Source organism: Heptranchias perlo, chromosome 9, assembly GCF_035084215.1.
Source record: "Heptranchias perlo isolate sHepPer1 chromosome 9, sHepPer1.hap1, whole genome shotgun sequence".
Taxonomy (NCBI): Eukaryota; Metazoa; Chordata; class Chondrichthyes; order Hexanchiformes; family Hexanchidae; genus Heptranchias; species Heptranchias perlo.
The window spans coordinates 78349634-78370721 of record NC_090333.1 but is presented as its reverse complement, the minus strand read 5'-3'; the positions used below and the strand labels follow the sequence as shown (position 1 = coordinate 78370721).

At 44.5% G+C, this 21088-nt stretch overlaps 1 protein-coding gene across 1 annotated transcript in view; it reads left to right on the top strand.

Moving 5' to 3' along the window:
• The window catches only part of LOC137325558 (neurogenic locus notch homolog protein 2-like), a 160627-nt gene that overhangs the window by 55228 nt on the left and 84311 nt on the right, over positions 1-21088 (top strand). The window contains exons 3-6 of the mRNA XM_067990802.1: positions 7496-7758; positions 11219-11557; positions 15676-15798; positions 19178-19411. Of these exons, the coding sequence (XP_067846903.1) occupies positions 7496-7758; positions 11219-11557; positions 15676-15798; positions 19178-19411 (959 nt within the window). The remainder of the gene's footprint in view (positions 1-7495; positions 7759-11218; positions 11558-15675; positions 15799-19177; positions 19412-21088) is intronic.

Sequence of the window (21088 nt, the reverse complement as noted above, 5' to 3'; positions counted from 1 at the left end):
CTCTCCGCCCTCCTTTATGTCCTGGCCGCTGGGGGGACGGGGGGTGGGTGGTGGTGATCGTCCTCCTGTTGGCACCATCAGGAAGGGTCAGCAGTCAGCTCTCCCTCAGTACTGCATTGGAGTGTCTGCCTCGATTATGTGCTCAAGTCTCTGGAGTGTGACTTGAACCCACAATCTTCTGACTCCAAGATAAGAGTGCTATCAACTCAACCACGGCTGCATTTGCCCGCTGAGCCATCAAGATAAGAATGTCACAATTGGCCAATATGTTGGCAATTTCACTCAACCAGAGAGGATGGAAGATGGAGGGAGATGGAAAAGTTCGCACTGCATCAGGTTGTTCTCTTTTTTGAGATTGGTTTCGAGGTGTGCTTTTGATGGAAAAGCAGAGGGAGTTTTATTCTACACGAGCTGACTTGGAATCGCTTGATACTGCCACTCTAGTTCACATTGGAGAGGTTCCATTCCCGAGCATTTGTATCCCCCGCCTTGAGCACAAAGTTCTCACAAAACAAAAGGAGTCCAGCTCAGATAATCTTTGTTCAAGGTCATAAAACCCATGGTATAAACACGTTTACTTTGCATCGGTCCAGCAGTACTGACAGAATTTCCTTGCACAGGAACACACCTTGATACCATGTTGCAATTGTGTACCAAGATGATAAATCCAGGGTGGTTTGTGAATTTGGTGGTGATATGTGCAGCTTTAACTACCCTCCAGGACTTGACCATATAATCTCGGCTACACTTGAGTGCAGTACTGAGGGAGTGCTGCAGTGTCAGAGATGCTTTCTTTTGGAGATGTTGTCGTGACCAAGTTTACCTTTTCTGATGGATGTTGAAAATTCCAGTGCACTATTTTGAAAAAGAACACAGTTTTCTCCAGATGTCCTGGCCAAAATTCATCCCTTAATCAACACCAACAGAACAGATTAACTGGGCATTGATCCCGTTGATGTCGGTGGGATCTTGTTTTGTGTCAATTGGCTTCCGCATTTGCCTACAAAGCAAGTGTGACTCAACAACAACTTGCGTTTATTTGGCGCCTTTAACGTAGTAAAATGTCCCAAAGTGCTTCACAGCAGCGTAATCAGATTTTTTAAAATTGACCAAGAGCCAAAGGAGGAGATATTAGGACAGGTGAACAATCGCTTGGTCAAAGAGGTAGGTTTTAAGGAGTGTCTTAAAGGAGGAGAGGTTTAGGGAGGGAATTCCAGAGCTTGGGGCCGAGAGAGCTGAAGTACTTCAAGACTTCAAAAGTACTTCATTAGCTGTAAAGGGCTTTGGGACGTCTTGAGGATGCGAAAGGTATATAAATGCAAATTCTTTCCTTAAATAGACTGTTGGGTACAATGCTCTGTATTTGTTGAACTTCTCCATGACTTTAATGGCGCCCTGCTACAGCATGTTGCAGTGACAGAGTAGTCGGACCCAGGTGAGTGCTCTTGGTTCCCCATGTGGTCCATGGCTGATCTCGGAAGACATGCCACGCTGATAGAACTCCAGTACTTCTCTTCAGGAAGGGTTAATTGGAGGGCAAGTCACTCTTGACCACTCACCCCACCCCCCTCCCCCTGAGTACATGGTGGTTAAAGAAGCGGCAGATGATGCCTCACAGGGGAGGTCACTTGTTGCTTCTTGCCCTTCTATACCTCTTTTTAAACGTTAAAAACAAAAATCTGCTGGTCAGAACTTTGAGGAAGGCAAATGGAATATTGGCCTTTATTTCTAGGGGGATGGAGTATAAAAGCAGGGGAGTCATGCTCCAACTGTACAGGGTGCTGGTGAGACAACACCTGGCGTACTGTGTACATAGTTCTGGTGCCCTTATTTAAGGAAGGACATACTTGCATTGGAGGCAGTTCAGAGAAAGTTCACTAGGTTGATTCCGGGTATGGAAGGGTTGTCTTATGAGGAACGATTGAACAGGTTGGGTCCATACTCATTGGAGTTTAGAAGAATGAGAGGAGATCTTATTGAAAATACAAGATTCAGAGGGGACTCGATAGGATAGATGCTGAGAGCATGTTACCCCTCATGGGGGGAATCTAAAACCAGGGGGCAAAGTCTCAGAATAAGGGGTCGCCCGTTTATGACGGAAATGAGGAGGAATTTCTTCTCCCAGAGGGTCGTAAATCTTTGGAATTCTTCACCCCAAAAAGCTGTGGAGGCTGAGTCATTGAATACATTCAAGGCTGAGTTAGACAAATTTTTGATCAGCAAGGGAGTCAAAGGATATGGGAAAGGGTGGGAAAGTGGAGTTGAGGTAAAAATCAGATCAGTCATGATCTCATTAAATGGCGGAGCAGGCTTGAGGGGCCGAATGTCCTACTCCTGCTCCTATCTCTTATGGAATCTCTTAGTCACGTTGGCCTAGATCAGTCAAGGCATTCCAGCACTAGTGCATTCTCAATGTGCTGTGCCCTGATGCAGGAAGTTACCTGTGCAGGTGTTTCACAAGCCACCTGTGTGTATGAGGTTCAGTGAGTACATGTTCATGGACCAGATTTTTTAAATTTAATAACTTCTCTGTCTATTTTGCTGTGGGCAATTGACTTTGACATTGAAAAAAGGTGTCAATTCAATGGAGGAAACTGGAGCGAGCTGATCACTACGAGAAGGTGGCAGAACATTTAACTCCAGAAAAATTGTATTCATTTGGTTTTGTCCACAATCACACCTTGAGATGTGAAATTGACAAATAATCCTTTTACAAGGTTCAAAATTGTGGCATAGTGCTAGAATTACTGCTGCTAAATTCAAGAACAGATAGAAAGACTTGCATTTATGTAGCGCCCCCAAAGTACTTTACAGCCAATGAAGTAATTTTGAAGTGTCATAACTATTGTAATGCAGTACAACGTTCCTTTGGACAGTGCCTGAACCTCCGCTCTTCAAATGACTCAAGTGAGACCAGGGCAAGGTCCAGAGATAAACGTAGATGTTTTGTTTTTCTCCCTTCGAGTTGTCATATGGAGTAGATTCCCATCAAAGCTGTAAATCGAAGGGTCTGGATGAATGTCCGCTTGGAAATGAGATTGAAGGCTGTTGGGATAAATTTCTATGCGGGTTATTAGGTTGTGTAGTGCTACAAGTACATGTGATTGAGGGAAATTAACAGGTACAAGTTCATAGTTTGGTTACTTGGAAGTTTTAGCTACGTTTAATCACTTGAATCAAGAAACTTAACTAAGTTATAGAGAGGCCATGATGATGCATATTGGAGAGAGTGGGCTTGTTGGGTCAAATAGGTTTTTCTCTTTCAGACACACTGGGGAGCAGGCTAGTCATTGGCAAATGCCACCAGCACTGGGATATATTTTTGTGGTCCTTCACATCAGTCATGCTCTTGCGGTTGTTGATGCACTCATTAACTTTCTGATTTTGATCCAGTCGACACATGTTGATTTTTTTTTCTTCTTTTGTTGAATTTTCTGTTTAATTCCAGTTGAAGCTTTTTTTTTCCCCCCTAGTAAGTCACTCAATACTTGTAAATGCATTTGATGGTTTTCCAGAGAGTGTGTTGTGCTGTATGTGACTATGTACATCTGTTTATTATACATGGTGTGATTGTTCATTGGCTTGTATAACGATCTGTCTCTGAGATTATGGTTATATCTGCAGTTATTGGGGGGGGGGGAGGGAGAATGTAGGGGATGGGGGGGAGAAGAATAAGGGTGTGTGGAGAAAATGGTTGATTTAGTTTGAGGCATTTTGAGTGATCTGTGCAAAGTCAGACAATCATCCATGCAATGTTGAAACCACCATCGCAAGAGGTGGCCATTTGTGCCAGGAGACGAGTCTCTTGTTCGTAGTCTGACTCTTCTGGCCGCAGTCCAGTACCACGCTGATTAAACTGTTAATCTCAAACATGATGCAACAGAAAAAAACTTTGTGGTATTTGCAAGGGTAAATAACCCCTACATTAAAGCCCAGCTGTTTGAGGGGATCGAGTGCACTCTGTGCTGTGAATGAAGGTCGAATGGCACTGTTCCGGGCTACAGTAGCCCTCGATCGGTCCATTTTTAAAGCCCTTTATTCACTTTCCTCTTTCATTCTTTATGGCACTCTTAACCCAAGGACTGTGGTTTTCACTGGAGATTTTTGTTCTCATCTGAACTACATAGAAAAGCTCCACATTGCTTTGGGGAATGGGATATATTCCCAATTCCCCCCCCACAGTGGCAGCATTGAGCACTTCCAGGTCAGCTGAAGTATGGTTTAGACATTTAGATCTTGCTTTGCTCCAACAGTGTGCCTTAATCCCAATTCGAGAAACACTCCTGCTGCTGCACCACTTGTGATATTTTTCCATCTCCTACACTTTGCTGTCTCAATGGTTGTGCTTTATTGTGGGATGGTTTGCACGGAAGGCCCTGGCCCACGAGCCACTGGCTTGAAACGGCCCAAGCTCATTTCACATAGGACTCTTGAAGCAGCGAGAGAGAGAAAAAAGACTTTCACCTCCAGTGATTTCAATCAGACTCGTATCAGGTCCCAGAGCTGAAAGGGCAGTGTTCCAACTCACTGCTTCACCCAGTTCCCTTTTTAGACCTCAGGAAGTTGGACAAAGCTTTGAGCAACTGTGTGAAGGTACATTGTAGCCAGAATGTGCACCTGCTCAGGAAACCCAAGGGAGACGGAATCTCGCGCTGGTTGTCGGAACAGGTTGAGTTAGCACAGTATTTTGTAACTCACTGAATGATGCTGTTGAATATATTTCTGCAAAATCTAGAGTTGTGCCACCTTCACGTAGGGACAATATAAAAATTATGCCCAGCACCTAGGACTTGCGGTGTGATCCTTGCACTGGATTTATAAATCACATTTTTATGTTAAATATTGCTAATCTGGATTTAATTTACATTTTATTTTAACCATACTGAACAAACAGTAATGCTTCCAACTTTGTGGGTGCAACCATTTTCAATCCTCCCACCTCTTTTTTTCCCAAGGGCGATGACTTATATTGACCACAAGCCAGTAATGGTAAACTTTAAAGAACTTCAAGTTGTCAAGAGTTGTTGGGGTGGAGTGATTGAAAAGGTTTTTTAATCAAGATATGAGCATTCAGAGTGCAGCCAACTTGGCTGGTTTGTTAATAAGTCAATTAATTCTGAGATTTGGGGTTGAGTTATCCTGTTGTTGCTTCACAGAACAATCTCTTGCACTTGACACCTGTATGCTCCATCATCTCCTGAGCGCATTGTTTATTCATGGGCTGAGAGAGTCGTGCTGGAAGGTGAGCTGGGCTGGTGGAGGTAGAGATTTCTCAACAGATGTGTTGTGTAGTGTAGTGTACAGGAATGTGAGAACAGCAGGTAACTGGCAGACTCTGGCAGTAAGGAAGCAGGGTTGTGAGCATTTCCCAGAGTGCAGGAATGCAAGTGCAGAGAATAGGACTCTGTGTAGAGGAGTGACATTTGATAAGTGTATAATTCCGGAGCTAAAAATTTTGTTCCAAACCACGTTTAACTCTTCCTTTGCCAAGCAAGAGATTTAAATGTTCAGCACGGTAGATGCATGAAAACCATGTGCATTTAAAAGGTTACATCTCGTCTATGAAATATTTCCTCTGTATACGCTCTGTTCTGACGATGAGGCTGTTTTGCTGCTTTTATGTTTGACAATTCTCGGACCTTTCGCCAAGTCGCAGAATATGGGTGCTGTGACATGAGTCACGTTGACGTGTCCTTTGCCAGAGACCGGTGCCCAGGAGCTTTCCAGCAGACTGCGAAAATCAGACCGAGTCACTCAGTCTTGCTTGTCTGGCACCTTCCCATCTGTTTGCTGTTTAGCTAATTATCAAGACTGTTTCAATTTCAGTGTCCCACTCTCAGATTATTGGTGCAATCCTGTGTTCAGAGGTTGGGTCACATGCATATTTTGTGTTTTCCATAACTGGCTGTGTCACTTAATACGTTCATTAGATGGGGGTCTAATTAGTTCTTCCAGTGGTGCAATAAAATTATTTAATAGAATATGATCTTCCCCCAGAGCTTCTCCCCAAGTCTGCACATTGTGGTGTTCCTTCTCCCTGTGGGCTCTGCGCTCTGGTATACCTTGTGCTCTGCAACATATTGAACTAACGTCCACTTTCCTGCAAGCCATTTTTTAAAAAACTTAATAGTTTTCTTTTTCAAATTCTTTTCCCTTTTGCTTGAAAATAATGCTTGGGTTATGGTTCCATGGGTGCTGGAAGTTCTCTGTGATCTAACCCAATTGGTGTTTAGTCATGTGTTGGTGCATTGTTCGATTGTGTTCAGCGCCACAACCCAGTCCAATCCTACCCTCCCCTGACTGGAGCAGTTTCTAGTAGGTGTGGCTAAATAGTGATCATAGTGTTCCAACCCTGACTATTTATTTTGTTCTCTGTGTCTATTCCTCCCCGGCCCAACACCAGTTACCTGCTTCATGGTTTTAATGGTCTAGTATCACATCTATTTAAAACGTTGCATGTTCTGTTGATCATCAGGTGCACAAAGTCGCTCATCTACAAAGGAGAGCCATGTGGAAAAGGGTGTTCCCCGTTTATTTCAGAGATGCTCACTCAATTACATAACGATTGGCTTTATGTCATAGTATTGTGATGTTGTATATTACACAGTGTGTATGGCGGAAGTTTGATTTGAGAGATAAGGGGCAAAGCCAACAAATGTTAAATACGAAACTGAGTAAAGACTCGTGTTTTACTATTCCAGATATTCAGATAGGTTAAGTTAATATTTGAAAGCTTAACATTGATTTAAAGAAGTTCACAGATGCAAAGCATTGCATTTGAGCACTCAGGCCGCTTGTTATCGAATGGGAGGATGTAGGTTCAACCTTCCTTTGGCCAAGGAGCATGTAGTTTTGATCTCTCCACTCCGGTCTGTTCTGATCTCAGCCCTGCAGAGCATTGGGTGTGGCATTTCTCTGAGGAGGGCAAGAAAAATTGGACAGCAATGGTCTCAGGGAGACGTTTGGGTGGATAATGGAAGCATTGAGTGAAGTTTAATGGCAGCTTGCACTCCTGCTCACTCAACTTCAGAGGTGAATGCTCAGATGGACTTAAGCACATGGGAGATAATTTAGATAAAAGTACTTCTGTACATAATGTGTGCACATTAGAAGGAGGTGTGGTTTCAAGAGTTGGACATTACACTGGATTAAAATGTCAGTTTGACTTTTCACCAAGTCTTTGTTTGCCTGCCAGCCCTTCCAAATCTCCCCCTCCCTCTCTTCCTTCCTGTCCGGTAAAGCACCAAGCTTTGTAGGTTAAACACTCAGGTGCGCAATTGTGGCGCATGGGTGGCTCACTGCACCTCTGCATTGCTTTGGCTTTTAATTGGCATTGATTTCGACCAATTGATTTCACCTGTGTTGGTTTGAGATACAAGCAGTTTGAGTGTTAATGTATGAACCCAAATGGGGATTTTATCATCTAAGTTCTTTGAGACATCTTTGGAAGGAGTCGGTGATTGATCTGAGCTCTGAACCTCTCTCATCCCTGCAGGTGTCGAACTGGATTTGTCGGTGAATACTGCCAGCACCCGGATCCCTGCCAGATTTCAACCTGCCTTAACGGAGGGACTTGTGTCATCTCGCTCGCAGAAGGGAAAGTACAGAGGTCGTGTAATTGTGTTTTGGGGTTTACAGATGAGCGGTGCGAGACGACAGTCACCAATGTCTGTTTGAACAATCCCTGCCAAAATCGAGGAGCCTGCCGTCTCATTACCCTCGAGAAATATGAGTGCATCTGCCAGCAAGGATGGATAGGTAAGAATAATCATGTGTTCTCGGTGGAGAACTGGAAGGGACTGTGAAGACAAAATTTCAAAAAACATTCCTGCTAAACACAGTATGTAGGATGGTACACTCAATAAAGACCAGGAAGGATTCATCATTGGGCTGTTAACTGATCTCAGTTGGAGGGGTGGTGGGGGCACTGCAATGGTCCATAGTGTCTGCAGAATAGAGTTGAGGGTTGGTGCGTGCGTGTGCTTGGTTTTTAGTGCATGTGTTCGTGGGCGTGCACGCGTTCGTTTGTTAGTGCACGCCTTAGTGCGTTGCATGAGCGTTTGCGTGTGTGTGTAAGGTGGACATGAGCTCTGCTGTACAAGAAAGGCCACTTGAACGTGGTACTGGAGGGCTGCCAGCATCCATGGAACTTGTGGCCCAGCATGAGCCAGTGTCCTTGGGAAAGGGGGTGAAATCAAAATTCACAACACGAGTTTAAAAATTAAGGTAAGAGTAATAAAAAGTAGGTACTTGCATTAATGAAGCATCTTTCACATCCTCAGGACCTCCCAAAGCACTTGAGAGCCAATTAATTATTTTGGATTATATTCACTGTTATGCAGCCAATTTCCACACAGCAAGGCCCCACAAACAGCAGTGAGATACATGACCAGCGTGAAGGACTGGAGAGGCATTTTCCAGATTGTTTATCCCTAATTGGTCTTGGGTATTTGACCTTGTTTTTTTTGCCTCTCCCTGGAGACTATAAAAAGAACTTCATTGGTTGTAAACCACTTTCGGCACCTAGAGGATAAGGAGTCTCTTGACCTGATGCATGAGGTATCTCACTGTATGGGACAGGCTAGATGACCCAGCTGTTTTCCTGTCTGACATTTTTGTACCTGACCTGATGAAATGTATCCCAGGACGTTATGGGAGGTTAGGGAGGAAATTGCGGGTCCCCTAGCAGAGATATTTGAATCATCCACCGCTACAGGTGAGGTGCCTGAAGATTGGAGGGTAGCAAATGTTGTGCCTTTGTTTAAGAAGGGGGGCAGGGAAAAGCCTGGGAACTACAGACCGGTGAGCCTGACATCTGTAGTGGGTAAGTTGTTAGAGGGTATTCTGAGAGACAGGATCTACGGGCATTTGGAGAGGCAGGGACTGATTAGGAACAGTCAGCATGGTTTTGTGAGAGGAAAATCATGTCTCACGAATTTGATTGAGTTTTTTGAAGGGGTAACCAAGAAGATAGATGAGGGCTGTGCAGTAGACGTGGTCTACATGGACTTTAGCAAAGCCTTTGACAAGGTACCGCATGGTAGGTTGTTGCATAAGGTTAAATCTCACGGGATCCAAGGTGAGGTAGCCAATTGGATACAACATTGGCTTGACGACAGAAGACAGAGGGTGGTTGTAGAGGGTTGTTTTTCAAATTGGAGGCCTGTGACCAGCGGTGTGCCTCAGGGATCGGTGCTGGGTCCACTGTTATTTGTTATTTATATTAATGATTTGGATGAGAATTTAGGAGGCATGGTTAGTAAGTTTGCAGATGACACCAAGATTGGTGGCATCGTGGACAGTGAAGAAGGTTATCTAGGATTGCAACGGGATCTTGATAAATTGGGCCAGTGGGCCGATGAATGGCAGATGGAGTTTAATTTAGATAAATGTGAGGTGATGCATTTTGGTAGATCGAATCGGGCCAGGACCTACTCCGTTAATGGTAGGGCGTTGGGGAGAGTTACAGAACAAAGAGATCTAGGAGTACAGGTTCATAGCTCCTTGAAAGTGGAGTCACAGGTGGATAGGGTGGTGAAGAAGGCATTCAGCTTGCTTGGTTTCATTGGTCAGAATACAGGAGTTGGGATGTCTTGTTGAAGTTGTACAAGACATTAGTTAGGCCACACTTGGAATACTGTGTACAGTTCTGGTCACCCTATTATAGAAAGGATATTATTAAACTAGAAAGAGTGCAGAAAAGATTTACTAGGATGCTGCCGGGACTTGATGGTTTGACTTATAGGGAGAGGTTAGATAGACTGGGACTTTTTTCCCTGGAGAGTAGGAGGTTTCGGGGGGATCTTATAGAAGTCTATAAAATAATGAGGGGCATAGATAAGGTAGATAGTCAAAATCTTTTCCCAAAGGTAGGGGAGTCTATAATGAGGGGACATAGATTTAAGGTGAGAGGGGAGAGATACAAAAGGGTCCAGAGGGGCAATTTTTTCACTCAAAGGGTGGTGAGTGTCTGGAACGAACTGCCAGAGGCAGTAGTAGAGGCGGGTACAATTTTGTCTTTTAAAAAGCATTTGGACAGTTACATGGGTAAGATGGGTATAGAGGGATATGGGCCAAGTGCAGGCAATTGGGACTAGCTTAGTGGTATAAACTGGGCGACATGGACATGTTGGGCCGAAGGGCCTGTTTCCATGTTGTAAACTTCTATGATTCTATGTATGTTTGTGTGTTCATAAGCTGTTGTGGTTGAGTGGTGAATGTTGGCTCGGACACTGAGAGAACTCCCCAAGCTCCTCTTCGAATAGTGCCATGGGGTCTTTTATGTTCACCAACAAGGAAGATGGAGAAATACCTGAAGGGTAATGGTTGTGGAATAAGTGGCACTTGAAGCAGAGAGTATAAATGGATTGAAGCGAAAGTTTGTTTATGGAGAGTGGAGAAGATTGAGGGATATGGTGACGGTGCAGATCGATGTGGTGGATCTGTGGGGAAAAATAAAGGGATGGGCTTGTCGGACCTAATTGCCATTTTGTGTTGCCATACATTATTGTTACTGCATCTATTTTGTTTTACTGAATGTCAGTCCCCAAAACAGTGTCCTTTCATGTGGAGTGAATTTGCACTGACAGATGGTACGATGCTGTGCCACCCAGACCTGCTAGTTTATGATTTATTTTTTCCCCCCAAAAATAACTTCAGGTGAGAAGATTACAGCTCTGTGGAACTCAGGATGGCCGAACGTGGTTTACAACCAATGAAGTACTTTTTTGAAGTGTTGTCAGTGTTGTAATATAGGAAACATGGCAGCCAATTTGCGCACAGTAAGGTCCCACAAACAGCAATGTGATAATGACCAGATAATCTGTTGCAGTGATGTTGGTTGAGGGATAAATATTGTCCAGAACACCCGGGGGAGCTCCCCCTGCTCTTCTTCAAAATGGTACCATGGGATCTTTTACCTCCACCTGCGAGAGCAAATGGGGCCTCAGGTTAATGTCTCATCCAAAAGACAGCAGCATCTCGTAAGGGTCACTGGATAGTACTGAGTGAGTCAGCGCGCTCTCAGTGCTGCATTGGAGTGGCAACCTGGATTATGGGCTCAAGTCTTTGGAGTGGGACTTGAACCCACGACCTTCTGACTGAGAGGCGAGAGTGCGACCTGCTGAGCGACGGCTGTACTCGATGCCGCAAAGCGATGGGAAGGAGGGAAAAGGGGGTAAACCTTTGATCTCAAAAATCGCCTTTGACTTCTCAACAGGTAAAAACTGCCAGCACGTGGACTCCTGTGCCTCGCAGCCGTGTGCTAATGGGGGCAGGTGCAGCAGTTCCAGAAACAACTACACCTGCAGCTGCGCACAGGGCTACACCGGATCCCGCTGCAAGACCGACATCGACGAATGCAGCGCTGGGAGTCTGTGCCGGAACGGAGGGACGTGCCAGAATGTGCCGGGCTCATACCACTGCCTATGCAAAGCGGGGTTCACTGGGACCAGCTGCGAGAGTATTTATGTCCCCTGCTCACCATCACCGTGCATGAATGGGGGCACCTGCCGACCAACCAACGATGACCTGACCTATGAATGCAACTGCCTGCCAGGTATGAGATCGGAACATAGGACCAGGTGGAGGCCATTCAGTCCCTCGGGCCTTTTCTACCATTCAGTTAGATCATGGCTGATTTAAATGTCAACTCCATTTACCCGCCTTTGCTCCACATCCCTCGCTATCCTTACCTAATAAAAATCCTATCAATCTCAGTTTTGAAATCTCCAATTGTCCCCCTGGATCCACAGCCTTGGTGGGGGGGGAGGGGTGGGAAAGAGTTCCAGATTTACACTACCCTTTGTGTGAAAAAGTGCTTCCTGATTTCCTTCCTAAATGGCCTAGCTCTAATTTTAAGATTGTGCCTCCTCATTCTTGATTTCTCCCCCACCAGAAGAAATAGTTTCTCTGTATCTACCCTGTCGAATCCTTTTAACTCTTCAAACACCTCTATCAGATCACCACTCAATCTTCTGGACTCAAGATATCGTTGAGGAGTAAGTAAAGCATTGCTGGTGCTCAAAACTTGGAAACCAGTAATTGTGTTATATTGAAGCACCTTGGTGAGGAGCCAAGCCCCATAGTCGAGAGCACCACCAAAGGAGAGATGGTGATTCAACTCAAGTAGTAATTGGTAACGGCAAGTTTGAGTTTTAAAAGCTTATAGAAGGAAGGAAAAATGAGGAAGTTCAACATCGGAATTGCGAGATGAGAAAAGACCATCCAGTTCGCCTTCTACCATCCGGCTAGCATGATACAAAGGTGATGGAGTTGTTGACTAATCTTAACATATTATTGTTGAATAATCAACGATAATAATTTTGAGATCTTGAGTCAGATTTAGTTTGAGAGGATACAGCACAATTGGATATGGGATTGCCACTTCACACCAATCCCAGTTTCAGCTGTGCTCCTGTGGGGAACTGCTGAGTTAGAGGCAAGGTGCATCTACTGCAGAGAAGGAGAATCAGAGCAAGTCTTCGCAGGGCTGGGATTGCAGACAATTTGAGTAGTGGTCACAGGGTCCCTCTGATCACAGACAGTGCAAGAAGAGCCAAGTGAGGGAAATGTTAGAAGAGAATTGAAATAGGGAGTGATAACTCCCTCCCTATACCCAAAAAGAATCACAGTTTTTGGGATCAGAAATTCTCCTCAGAGACAAATGCAAAATTATCTTTATGTCTGTGGGAAAATGCACATTGAGACGTTTGCACTGGGGAGGTTCTAGGACTGACTGCTGGTTTGTACTGTGTTAGATAAGGTCCACCATGGCAGTGATGGCATACCATAAAACTTTGTGTCCTGAGGGTGGGAAGTATTCAGCCAGGGTTTCCAGTAGAGTTTAGTGCTCACTCTCGAGAGGGGATTATTCAAGTAGGGTTTCTCTATCTGATAGTTATCTTGTGACACACCCCCACCCCACTTTCCCAATTTATGCATTGTTGGTGAGGAGGGGGTTTGGCTCAGCTGTGATGTCTCTCATGGTTGATTAGCCTGATGGCACCCAATGTTTACGGGTAACCTGAAGCCTGTGCCACACAAGGAGCTATACTCCAATATGATTTGGCACCTTCAGGAGAGGACAGGGAAAATGGGAAAGGAGAAAAAATAAATTCTTAAGGTCTGGCAGAAATCTTTGAAGATGGCAGGATAGGTTGAAAAAGTGGTTAAAAAAGCATATGGGATGCTGGACTTTAGAAGTAGAGGCATAGAGTACAAAAGCAAGGAAGTTATGTTGAACCGGAAGTTATGTTGAACCTTTATAAAATACTGGTTCGGCCACAACTGGAGTATTCTGTCTAGTTCTGGGCACCACACTTTTGGAAGATGTGAAGGCCTTAGAGAGGGTGCAGAAAAGATTTACTAGAATGGTTCCATGGATGAGGGACTTCAGTTACGTGGGTAGAAGCTGGAGTTGTGCTGCTTAGAGCAGAGAAGGTTAAGGGGAGATTTGATAGAAGTGATCAAAATCATGAAGGGTTTAGATAAAGTGAATAGAGAGAAACTGTTCCCATTGGCAGAATGGTCGAGAACCAGAGGACACAGATTTAAGGTGATTGGCAAAAGAACCAAAGGTGGCATGAAGAAACATTTTTTTAACACAGCGAGTAGTTATGATCTGGAATGCGCTGCATGAAAGGTGTTGGAAGCAGATTCAGTGGTGGCTTTCAAAAAGGAATTGGATAAATACTTGAAGGAAAAATATTTGCAGGGCTACGGGGAAAGAGTGGGGGAATGAGACTAACTGGATTGCTCTTACAAAGAGCCTACACGGGCTTGATGGGCCAAATGGCTGCCTTCTGTGCTGTAATTATTCTATGATTCTAACTTATATTTACATGACTTGGGCTGGTCACAGACCACCAACCACACCATAACTGCCTGTGACCTCCTCGCCCCTCCTTATACTCTGGGCAAGTTGCTGGTTATGGGCATGTCCCAGAATCACTGAGCGGTGACTAATTGATGGTGTTGGAAGTGTGTGCATATGCACATTTTCCTTTAACAAACTTCTAATTTCAGCATTAAACCATAGGGTGGTGAGTGATGCTGGTCAGGCCATCACTTGGCCGCCTTGTCCAGATTCAGAGTTTTTTTTATTAAAGTTGTAACCGGTTGTTCACCTTATTGGGGGGAGGTGAGGCGTGGGGCGGGACTGGGCGGCTGAAGAGTTGACTTGATTTTTTTTCTTCTTTCTCATTCCCCGCATTGCCAAAAATTAATTGGAGCAGGGGGTCAAATTGTCACCTCTATTTGGGCGATTATTCAGTGCTTTAATGGCAGCTTGTTCTGTCCTTGCTTGGCTCTTGCTTTTACAATATTTTTTTCTTCACTTTGAACTTGTGGCCGAACACTCGTGCTGATGTATAAATTTTTTCAAATCTGGCTGAGGATCTTGGCCAGGAAATGTGTTTTGTCAATGAGGAAACATTTAAACTGAAAATGCAGGTGAATTACTTTAACAATTAGCTGCAATAGCGGGTCCCTCTTGACATTATTAACTCTGCTCCAAGGTCAATTAGGAGCTATCGTACTAACTGGGCAAGGCGGTCGCCTGTAGGGAAAGGGTGTGCAGGAAGCAGAGCTTCGCAATGTTACAGGATGTGCAATGCTAGAAAAACAAGCTTCTTGGAAACCGTACAAGAGGATATTGATGGAAGTACTTAGCATACAAGAGCACACACTGATGCTGCAGCACTTGTTCTGCTGGTCTGAATGCAGCTCATTAGTACACCGTGTTTTGATTTAAGTGGCACCGTGCAGTGATCCAGTTTTCAAATTGGACCTGGCGTTGATCCTACATGGGAGAAAGATCTGGTTTTGGAATCGGACATGGAAAATTCTTTCAGTTGGCACTCTGGCACAAGTGGAATAGGCCAAAATCTTGCTTCTGAAGGGTTGTTTTGCCAGTCCCTCCTTAAAAAAGCAAACTCAATTACAAGGTCCTGTATTCTAGGGCCTCTGTAATAATGCAGTAGAAAATGATGGTTCAAGAAAATGAGGACACCACAGTTCTGGATCAGATTGGCCCACTTTCGTTTTGAGTTTCTGTGTTGCCACATGCCAGAGTACTTGACAAGTCTAAATGGCTGCATTGACAACCAAATGTTCAGCTTGGACTATGCAACTTAACTGGGCAAAAACATTCTTCCGAAACTGCAAGTTAAAATTTCTTGCTCCGGATTGAGTTATGGGAGAGCCACTTGTTATAAGCAGAATGAAGAATTGCTCTTTGTTATGAGTGTTCAAACTAAAGTGCATGGCGTAGATTGAACTGAAGCCCTGCGCTGTCTTTATAATCATTTTATGTAAAAATTTCTAATCACAGACCGTCTGAACCAGCATTAACGAAGCAGTGCATATGTTGGGAGTCCAGGTAATTGGCTTGATTGCTACCACAGTGCTGGCTTCTGAGGTAACTGGTAACTGCTTCACGCACCTCCCATTGGGGTTTATGGGGTTCATTTTATGGGGGGCAGCAGTGGAGAAGATACTGTGTAGTATTCCACAGGCTACTGTGCTTTAAAAAGAAATGAGTTACTGATGAGAGGATTGTTTTGTGTTGGGGGTGGGGATGTTGAAAGAGGGAGAAAGTCGATTATGGTTTTAGGAGTGAGCACTCTATGCTGTAAGGTAGTGAATCAGTGAAACAATTTCTTTCGTGTTTGCCAGGGTTCAGTGGGAATGACTGCGAGATAAACATTGATGACTGCCCTGATCATAATTGCCAGAATGGAGGTACCTGCGTGGATGGAGTGAACACATACAACTGCCGGTGCACACCTGAATGGACAGGTATGTGAATCATCTTTGCTGTGATGCCCTAAATTAGAGATGGAATAAATGGAGGAAGGCTTAGCTCAGATTGAGCTAGTGGTACTCGGAGAGACTGCTTTAACGGAGTAAGTTTATCTGCGCTAGGCAGGTGGTTGGGATCCTAAGACAAAAGCTTGTAGGACTGGTTGAGAAAGAGGTTAGAGGTTATAAAAGCATGGGGGATCCTGGGCTTCATAAATAAAGACATAGAGTACAAAAGCAAGGAAGTTATGTTTGAACCTTTATAAAACACTGGTTCGGCCGCAGCTGGAGTATTGTGTCCAATTCTGGGCACCACACTTTAGGAAGGATGTGAAGGCCTTAGAGAGGGTGCAGAAGAGATTTACTAGAATAGTACCAGGGATGAGGGACTTCAGTTACGTGGATAGACTGGAGAAACTGGGGATGTTCTCCTTAGAGCAGAGAAGGTCGAGAGGAGATTTGATAGAAGTGTTCAAATCATGAAGGGTTTAGATAAAGTAAATAAAGAGAAACTGTTCCCATTGGCGGAAGGGTCGAGAACCAGAGGACACAGATTTAAGGTGATTGGCAAAAGAACCAAAGGTGACATGAGGAAAAACTTTTTTTACATAGGGAATTGTTATGATCTGGAATGCACTGCCTGAAAGGGTGGTGGAAGCAGATTCAATCGTGGCTTTCAAAAAGGAATTGGATGAATACTTGAAGGGAAAAAAATTTGCAGGTGTGTGGGGAGAGAGCGGGGGAATGGGACTAACTGGATTGCTGTTACAAAGAGCTGGCACGGGCTTGATGGGTCAAATGACCTTCTGTGCTGTAATCATTCTATGAGTCTATTTAGCGCCTTGCACATCCTCGGCAAACAAATTACTTCTGAAGTGTCGTCCCTGTCGATACGTTGGCAAATACGGCAGCCGAAATGTGGGCAGCAAGGTCCCACAAACAGCAATGAGATGTATGGCTAGTTAAATCTATTTTTGCTGGTGTTGGTTGAGCGAGGGATTTTGGTGAAGAACTGGAAAATCAGCCGCGGTTCATATTCCTGATATCTTTCCAGCAACCGCTGTTAGAATGTACAGATGAGACCAGGATTTAACATGATCGCTGAGCCTCCTGACGCTCAACTCCTGGGTACAGATAGGAAGAACGTGCATCTGTGTGAGCCACATTCGGGTTGCTGGGAACCTTACTTCTGCTCGAGTCGATGCCTCCACGAGAGAAGGGGAGAAAACTGGGGCGGGAGAGGGGTTGTGCCATGAAAAGCTTCATTGCTACAATCGTCTCTTCCACAAGATTGGATGGTATTTCTGTGGGATGTGACCAGTACTGTGTTACCCCTTCTCCTCCCAGCTCTGACAGAGTTACCCCAATTGAGAGCCCAACTTTGAGCAGGTGGAAGACATCTGCCAAGGTGAATCCAGCACGAGGAGCATTCACGGCTGAGATTTGAACTTGGGTCTCTCCTGATGGGCACGGGAATGAACTGCTTTGTTTCTGCAGTGCAGTACTTCCTGTTCTGTGTTTTAGATGTTGGGCTCACACCAGCAAACTGAAATTAGAAAAAAAAAATTGTCATTACTTGTTTCTTAAACTCTTTCTCCCTCCTGCCCCTGCCCCCGTAAGTTACATTGTATGATGTACATGTGCTGGGAAGTGGGTGAGTGAACTGCAGGAAAAAATGCTGCACAGACTGAAAGGGGGTGGTGGGTGAGTATTGAGGGGGAAAAAAAAAATTGTTTAAAATTAGGTAGGCGAGCAGGATATTGGAGTTAATTGAAAACAGAGCGGGGGAAGGCTTTTGTGAACAAAGGAGTTTTTGGTTCAGACCCTTTGGCAGTGACTGCAGCTCTTCAGCTGGAATGCATTCAGGATAAGTGAGCAAGACATGAGGTTGTGGAATTGATTTGGATTGGTTCCAACCATTTGACACCAGGGATTCATACGATTCTAGTTCAAGGTTGGGAGTGGGGGGGGGGGGGGGGTGAATTATCTGCAGTTTTACGCTGATGCTGTGGTCAATCAGTTGGCCAGAATGAAGTGAGTGGTGATGCTTTACGTGGTGTGTGTGTGTTTTTTTTAAAAAAAAAGCACTTTCAAATTTCTTCCATTCAGCAGCTGGATCTTAACATAGAAACATGTTTCGGAGATACACTGGGAGAGGGGCGGTGGCACTTGATTCAGCCTCTGGTATTCTCATGTGCCCCGCTCGGTAAACTCTCGACTGTGGCAAAAGTGGGACTGCCACGGGATACAGGACAAGTGGAGAAATCTTGGGATGGGAATTGGATATATACTTGGGGGGGGAATAAAAAGAATTTGCAGGGCTATGGGGAAAGAGAAGGGGGAGTGAGACGAATTGGATAGCTCTTTCCAAGACCCAGCACAGGCACGATGGGCCGAATGGCCTCCTGTGCTGTATCATTTTACAAAATCTTGGGGTGATCTTGGAACTCTGAGGGTGGTTGGAAAGGATGTCATTGAGGCTACTTGCCTCCCCCACCACCCCGCCCCTGCAATTTTTAGTTGATTGATCTCAGCCAGCGTGACTCTCGGGGTATGTTTCGCTTGGCCTCTGCATTCCAAGCTTTGGGTTGGGAAGAGAGAAATCAGTTTGGGGTTAATGCTTTTCGGCTGCAATTGGACAGCAGGTGAGAATGGGTTTGAGCAATGCATAGTTAAATAGCCCGCCAGCATTTGCTCATCTGGACTGGCATGTGAACAAAGGCCATTTGGAAGAGGTGAACCACCTGGTGCCCGCAGATCTGCACCCTCATTAAGAGCCAGCAGCTTTGGTGGTGGGTTGGGGAGGGGGGGACGTTGAGGCGAGAATGAGCATCCTGATTCAGTAAAGTGAGCTGTTAATTGAAATTACTGTTGCTTAAAGTAAATTCAGAGGGCACTGGATAGCTTTTCAGTGCAAGAGATGATTGAGGGATACAAGAAAGTAGAGTGTTAGTGAACTATGGGACCAGCCAAATATACTGTAATAGTCACTGATACATTCCCTTGTTCCTGTGTCGAAAGGCACCAATATTGTCTTAAACTTAAGGTGAATTATGTTTTGATGATTCTGTGAAAGGTAGGACCATAAGCCAATGCTAATGTGCAGCCAATGCTTGAACATTATGTTGGCTGTACTGCATAGATTTTGTCATATGTTGTACAGTGCCAAATGTCTCGAGTAGAAGAGGGGCTGTATGAGCACGTGGAATGAGTTTGACATTGCATTGTGCTATAATGGGCTGAACATATGGGTAGGTTTAACCCCTATTGATTGCTCACAGTGAATGATGAAGCCTCCCAATTTCTCTACTTGATTACGTGGGCGTACAAGGTGTTGGGAGTATATCTGTGAACTATTCATCTCTTCCCCATCCAGGTCAGTCTTGTACAGAAGATGTGGATGAATGTCAACTGCAGCCAAACGCATGTCAGAATGGAGGGACCTGCTCCAACAACATCGGAGGGTATAACTGCGTCTGTGTCAACGGCTGGAGTGGTGATGACTGCAGCGAGAACATTGATGACTGTGCTGGTGCCACCTGCATGCATGGTGCCACCTGCCATGATCGGGTTGCATCTTTTGTATGCGAGTGCCCCGTTGGCAAAGCTGGTAAGGCTTATGTCCTGGTATTTAATTTTTAAAAAAAACTCATTCATGTTTCTAAATTTAGGATCTATTTGAGAGAAATGGTCGCAAGTCTTAGTTGGCCTCAGGTGTTGTGGGGAGGGGGGAGGTGAATCTTGACTTTATCTACAAGTCTCATGGGATTTGGGCATAGTTTACCTGAAATAATTTAACTTAGAACCCGGCAGCCACTTATATTACGTTGCTGGGCCAGAGCTAGAGAGGAGGCAAAACTGATTTAACTACATTCTGTCTTCTGTCTTTCAATTCCCTGCATTAAATGACCTTGTTTTACTGGCTAAGTGAAGCAGTGGTCAGGCAGTTTTGGTTCTGTATATTGGTTGACACAGTCTCCAGGTTCCCAAAGTGTAGCACTGATCCGGTGAAGTTTGGTTTCTGAAGGATACGGCAATAATCATAGGCTTGAAGGAACGCATTAAGGTTCTTGAAGCGCAAAGCACTGTTGGGTTTGGTTGCCTCACTGAGCACCTTATGCATTTGAGTCAGTGTCAGACACTGCAAAATAGTCCATCAGTGACTTCAGAATTCTGTGGTGTCCTCTATAGTTTGCAATATCTGCTATGGCCCTACATTAGGCAGCAAAGAATGAAAGCTAAATAAAAATTCCTTATAAACCCAAAGTGTAAGTTATTTTTTTTATCAACGTAAAAGTTAATGGACAGTTATCTAATTTTGGAGTTTAGATGATGGTTCGGAAATGCTGACACTTCTTATTTATCACCACTTGATTTTTTTTCCCCCTGATGAGGTATTTGAAGGAACACTTAGTGTTCTTTCAAAGTAGGAATGATCAAGTGGCGATGGATCGAGAAAGTCCACAGAAGAGTGATCATGCATGGACACTGGATAGAATCGGCTGGAAGAGCTGAATGGTCTTTTCTCGCTTCCTTATGCTATCACTTTCTTAAATGAGACTGCTGCTCACTGGTTACTCCTGTATATCTTACTTTCACAACAGGTACATGACTCACATCGTCTTCATGGCCAAAGCTGGTATATCTGGCCAATCTCTCCAGCAAGTCATCTGATAGCTGCTGGATATGGTGGTTGCTTTTGTCTATTAAGACTATTGTATTAAAATTTTGCCTAGTTATGGTAATTTCTCTCCCCCGAAGATTGCTCATGCTATTTTTTTTCTTAGTACTTAGCTTTTTTTTAAACTGTTTTGCTGTTTCTTTTCTACGCTCAAGGTGTGGGATGTTGGCACTGAGGAATGCTTGTCAGCATCAAGCTTTTCTAAGTTAGGATTAACATGGGTTCAGTACCGAGTCAAGATTTTTCTACTTGTTCCCCAATTATATGCCTTTACCCAGTCTCAGAGGAGCACTTCAATTTCACCAATCTGGCTGGTTTCAAACCCAGGTTGCAGGGATGAAAGAACTGTCTGTAAACCCATGCCTCTGCAGTCTTATTTTCCAATGAAGCTAGGCACTTTACACAGCAGCCAAAGAAGTCCACATGTTTGGTTAGGTCAAATGCTCTTGTTAATCCAAGATCATCCTAGAGGGCAAGAACAACCACAACCTCTTTCTCTGATGGAGCGCCAGTTCCCTCACCCCTTCCACCTTCACCACTAACTGGAGAACAACTACACCCAACTAGTTGCAACAGTTGTTGCCACAGTCTGAGAAGCTCATGATT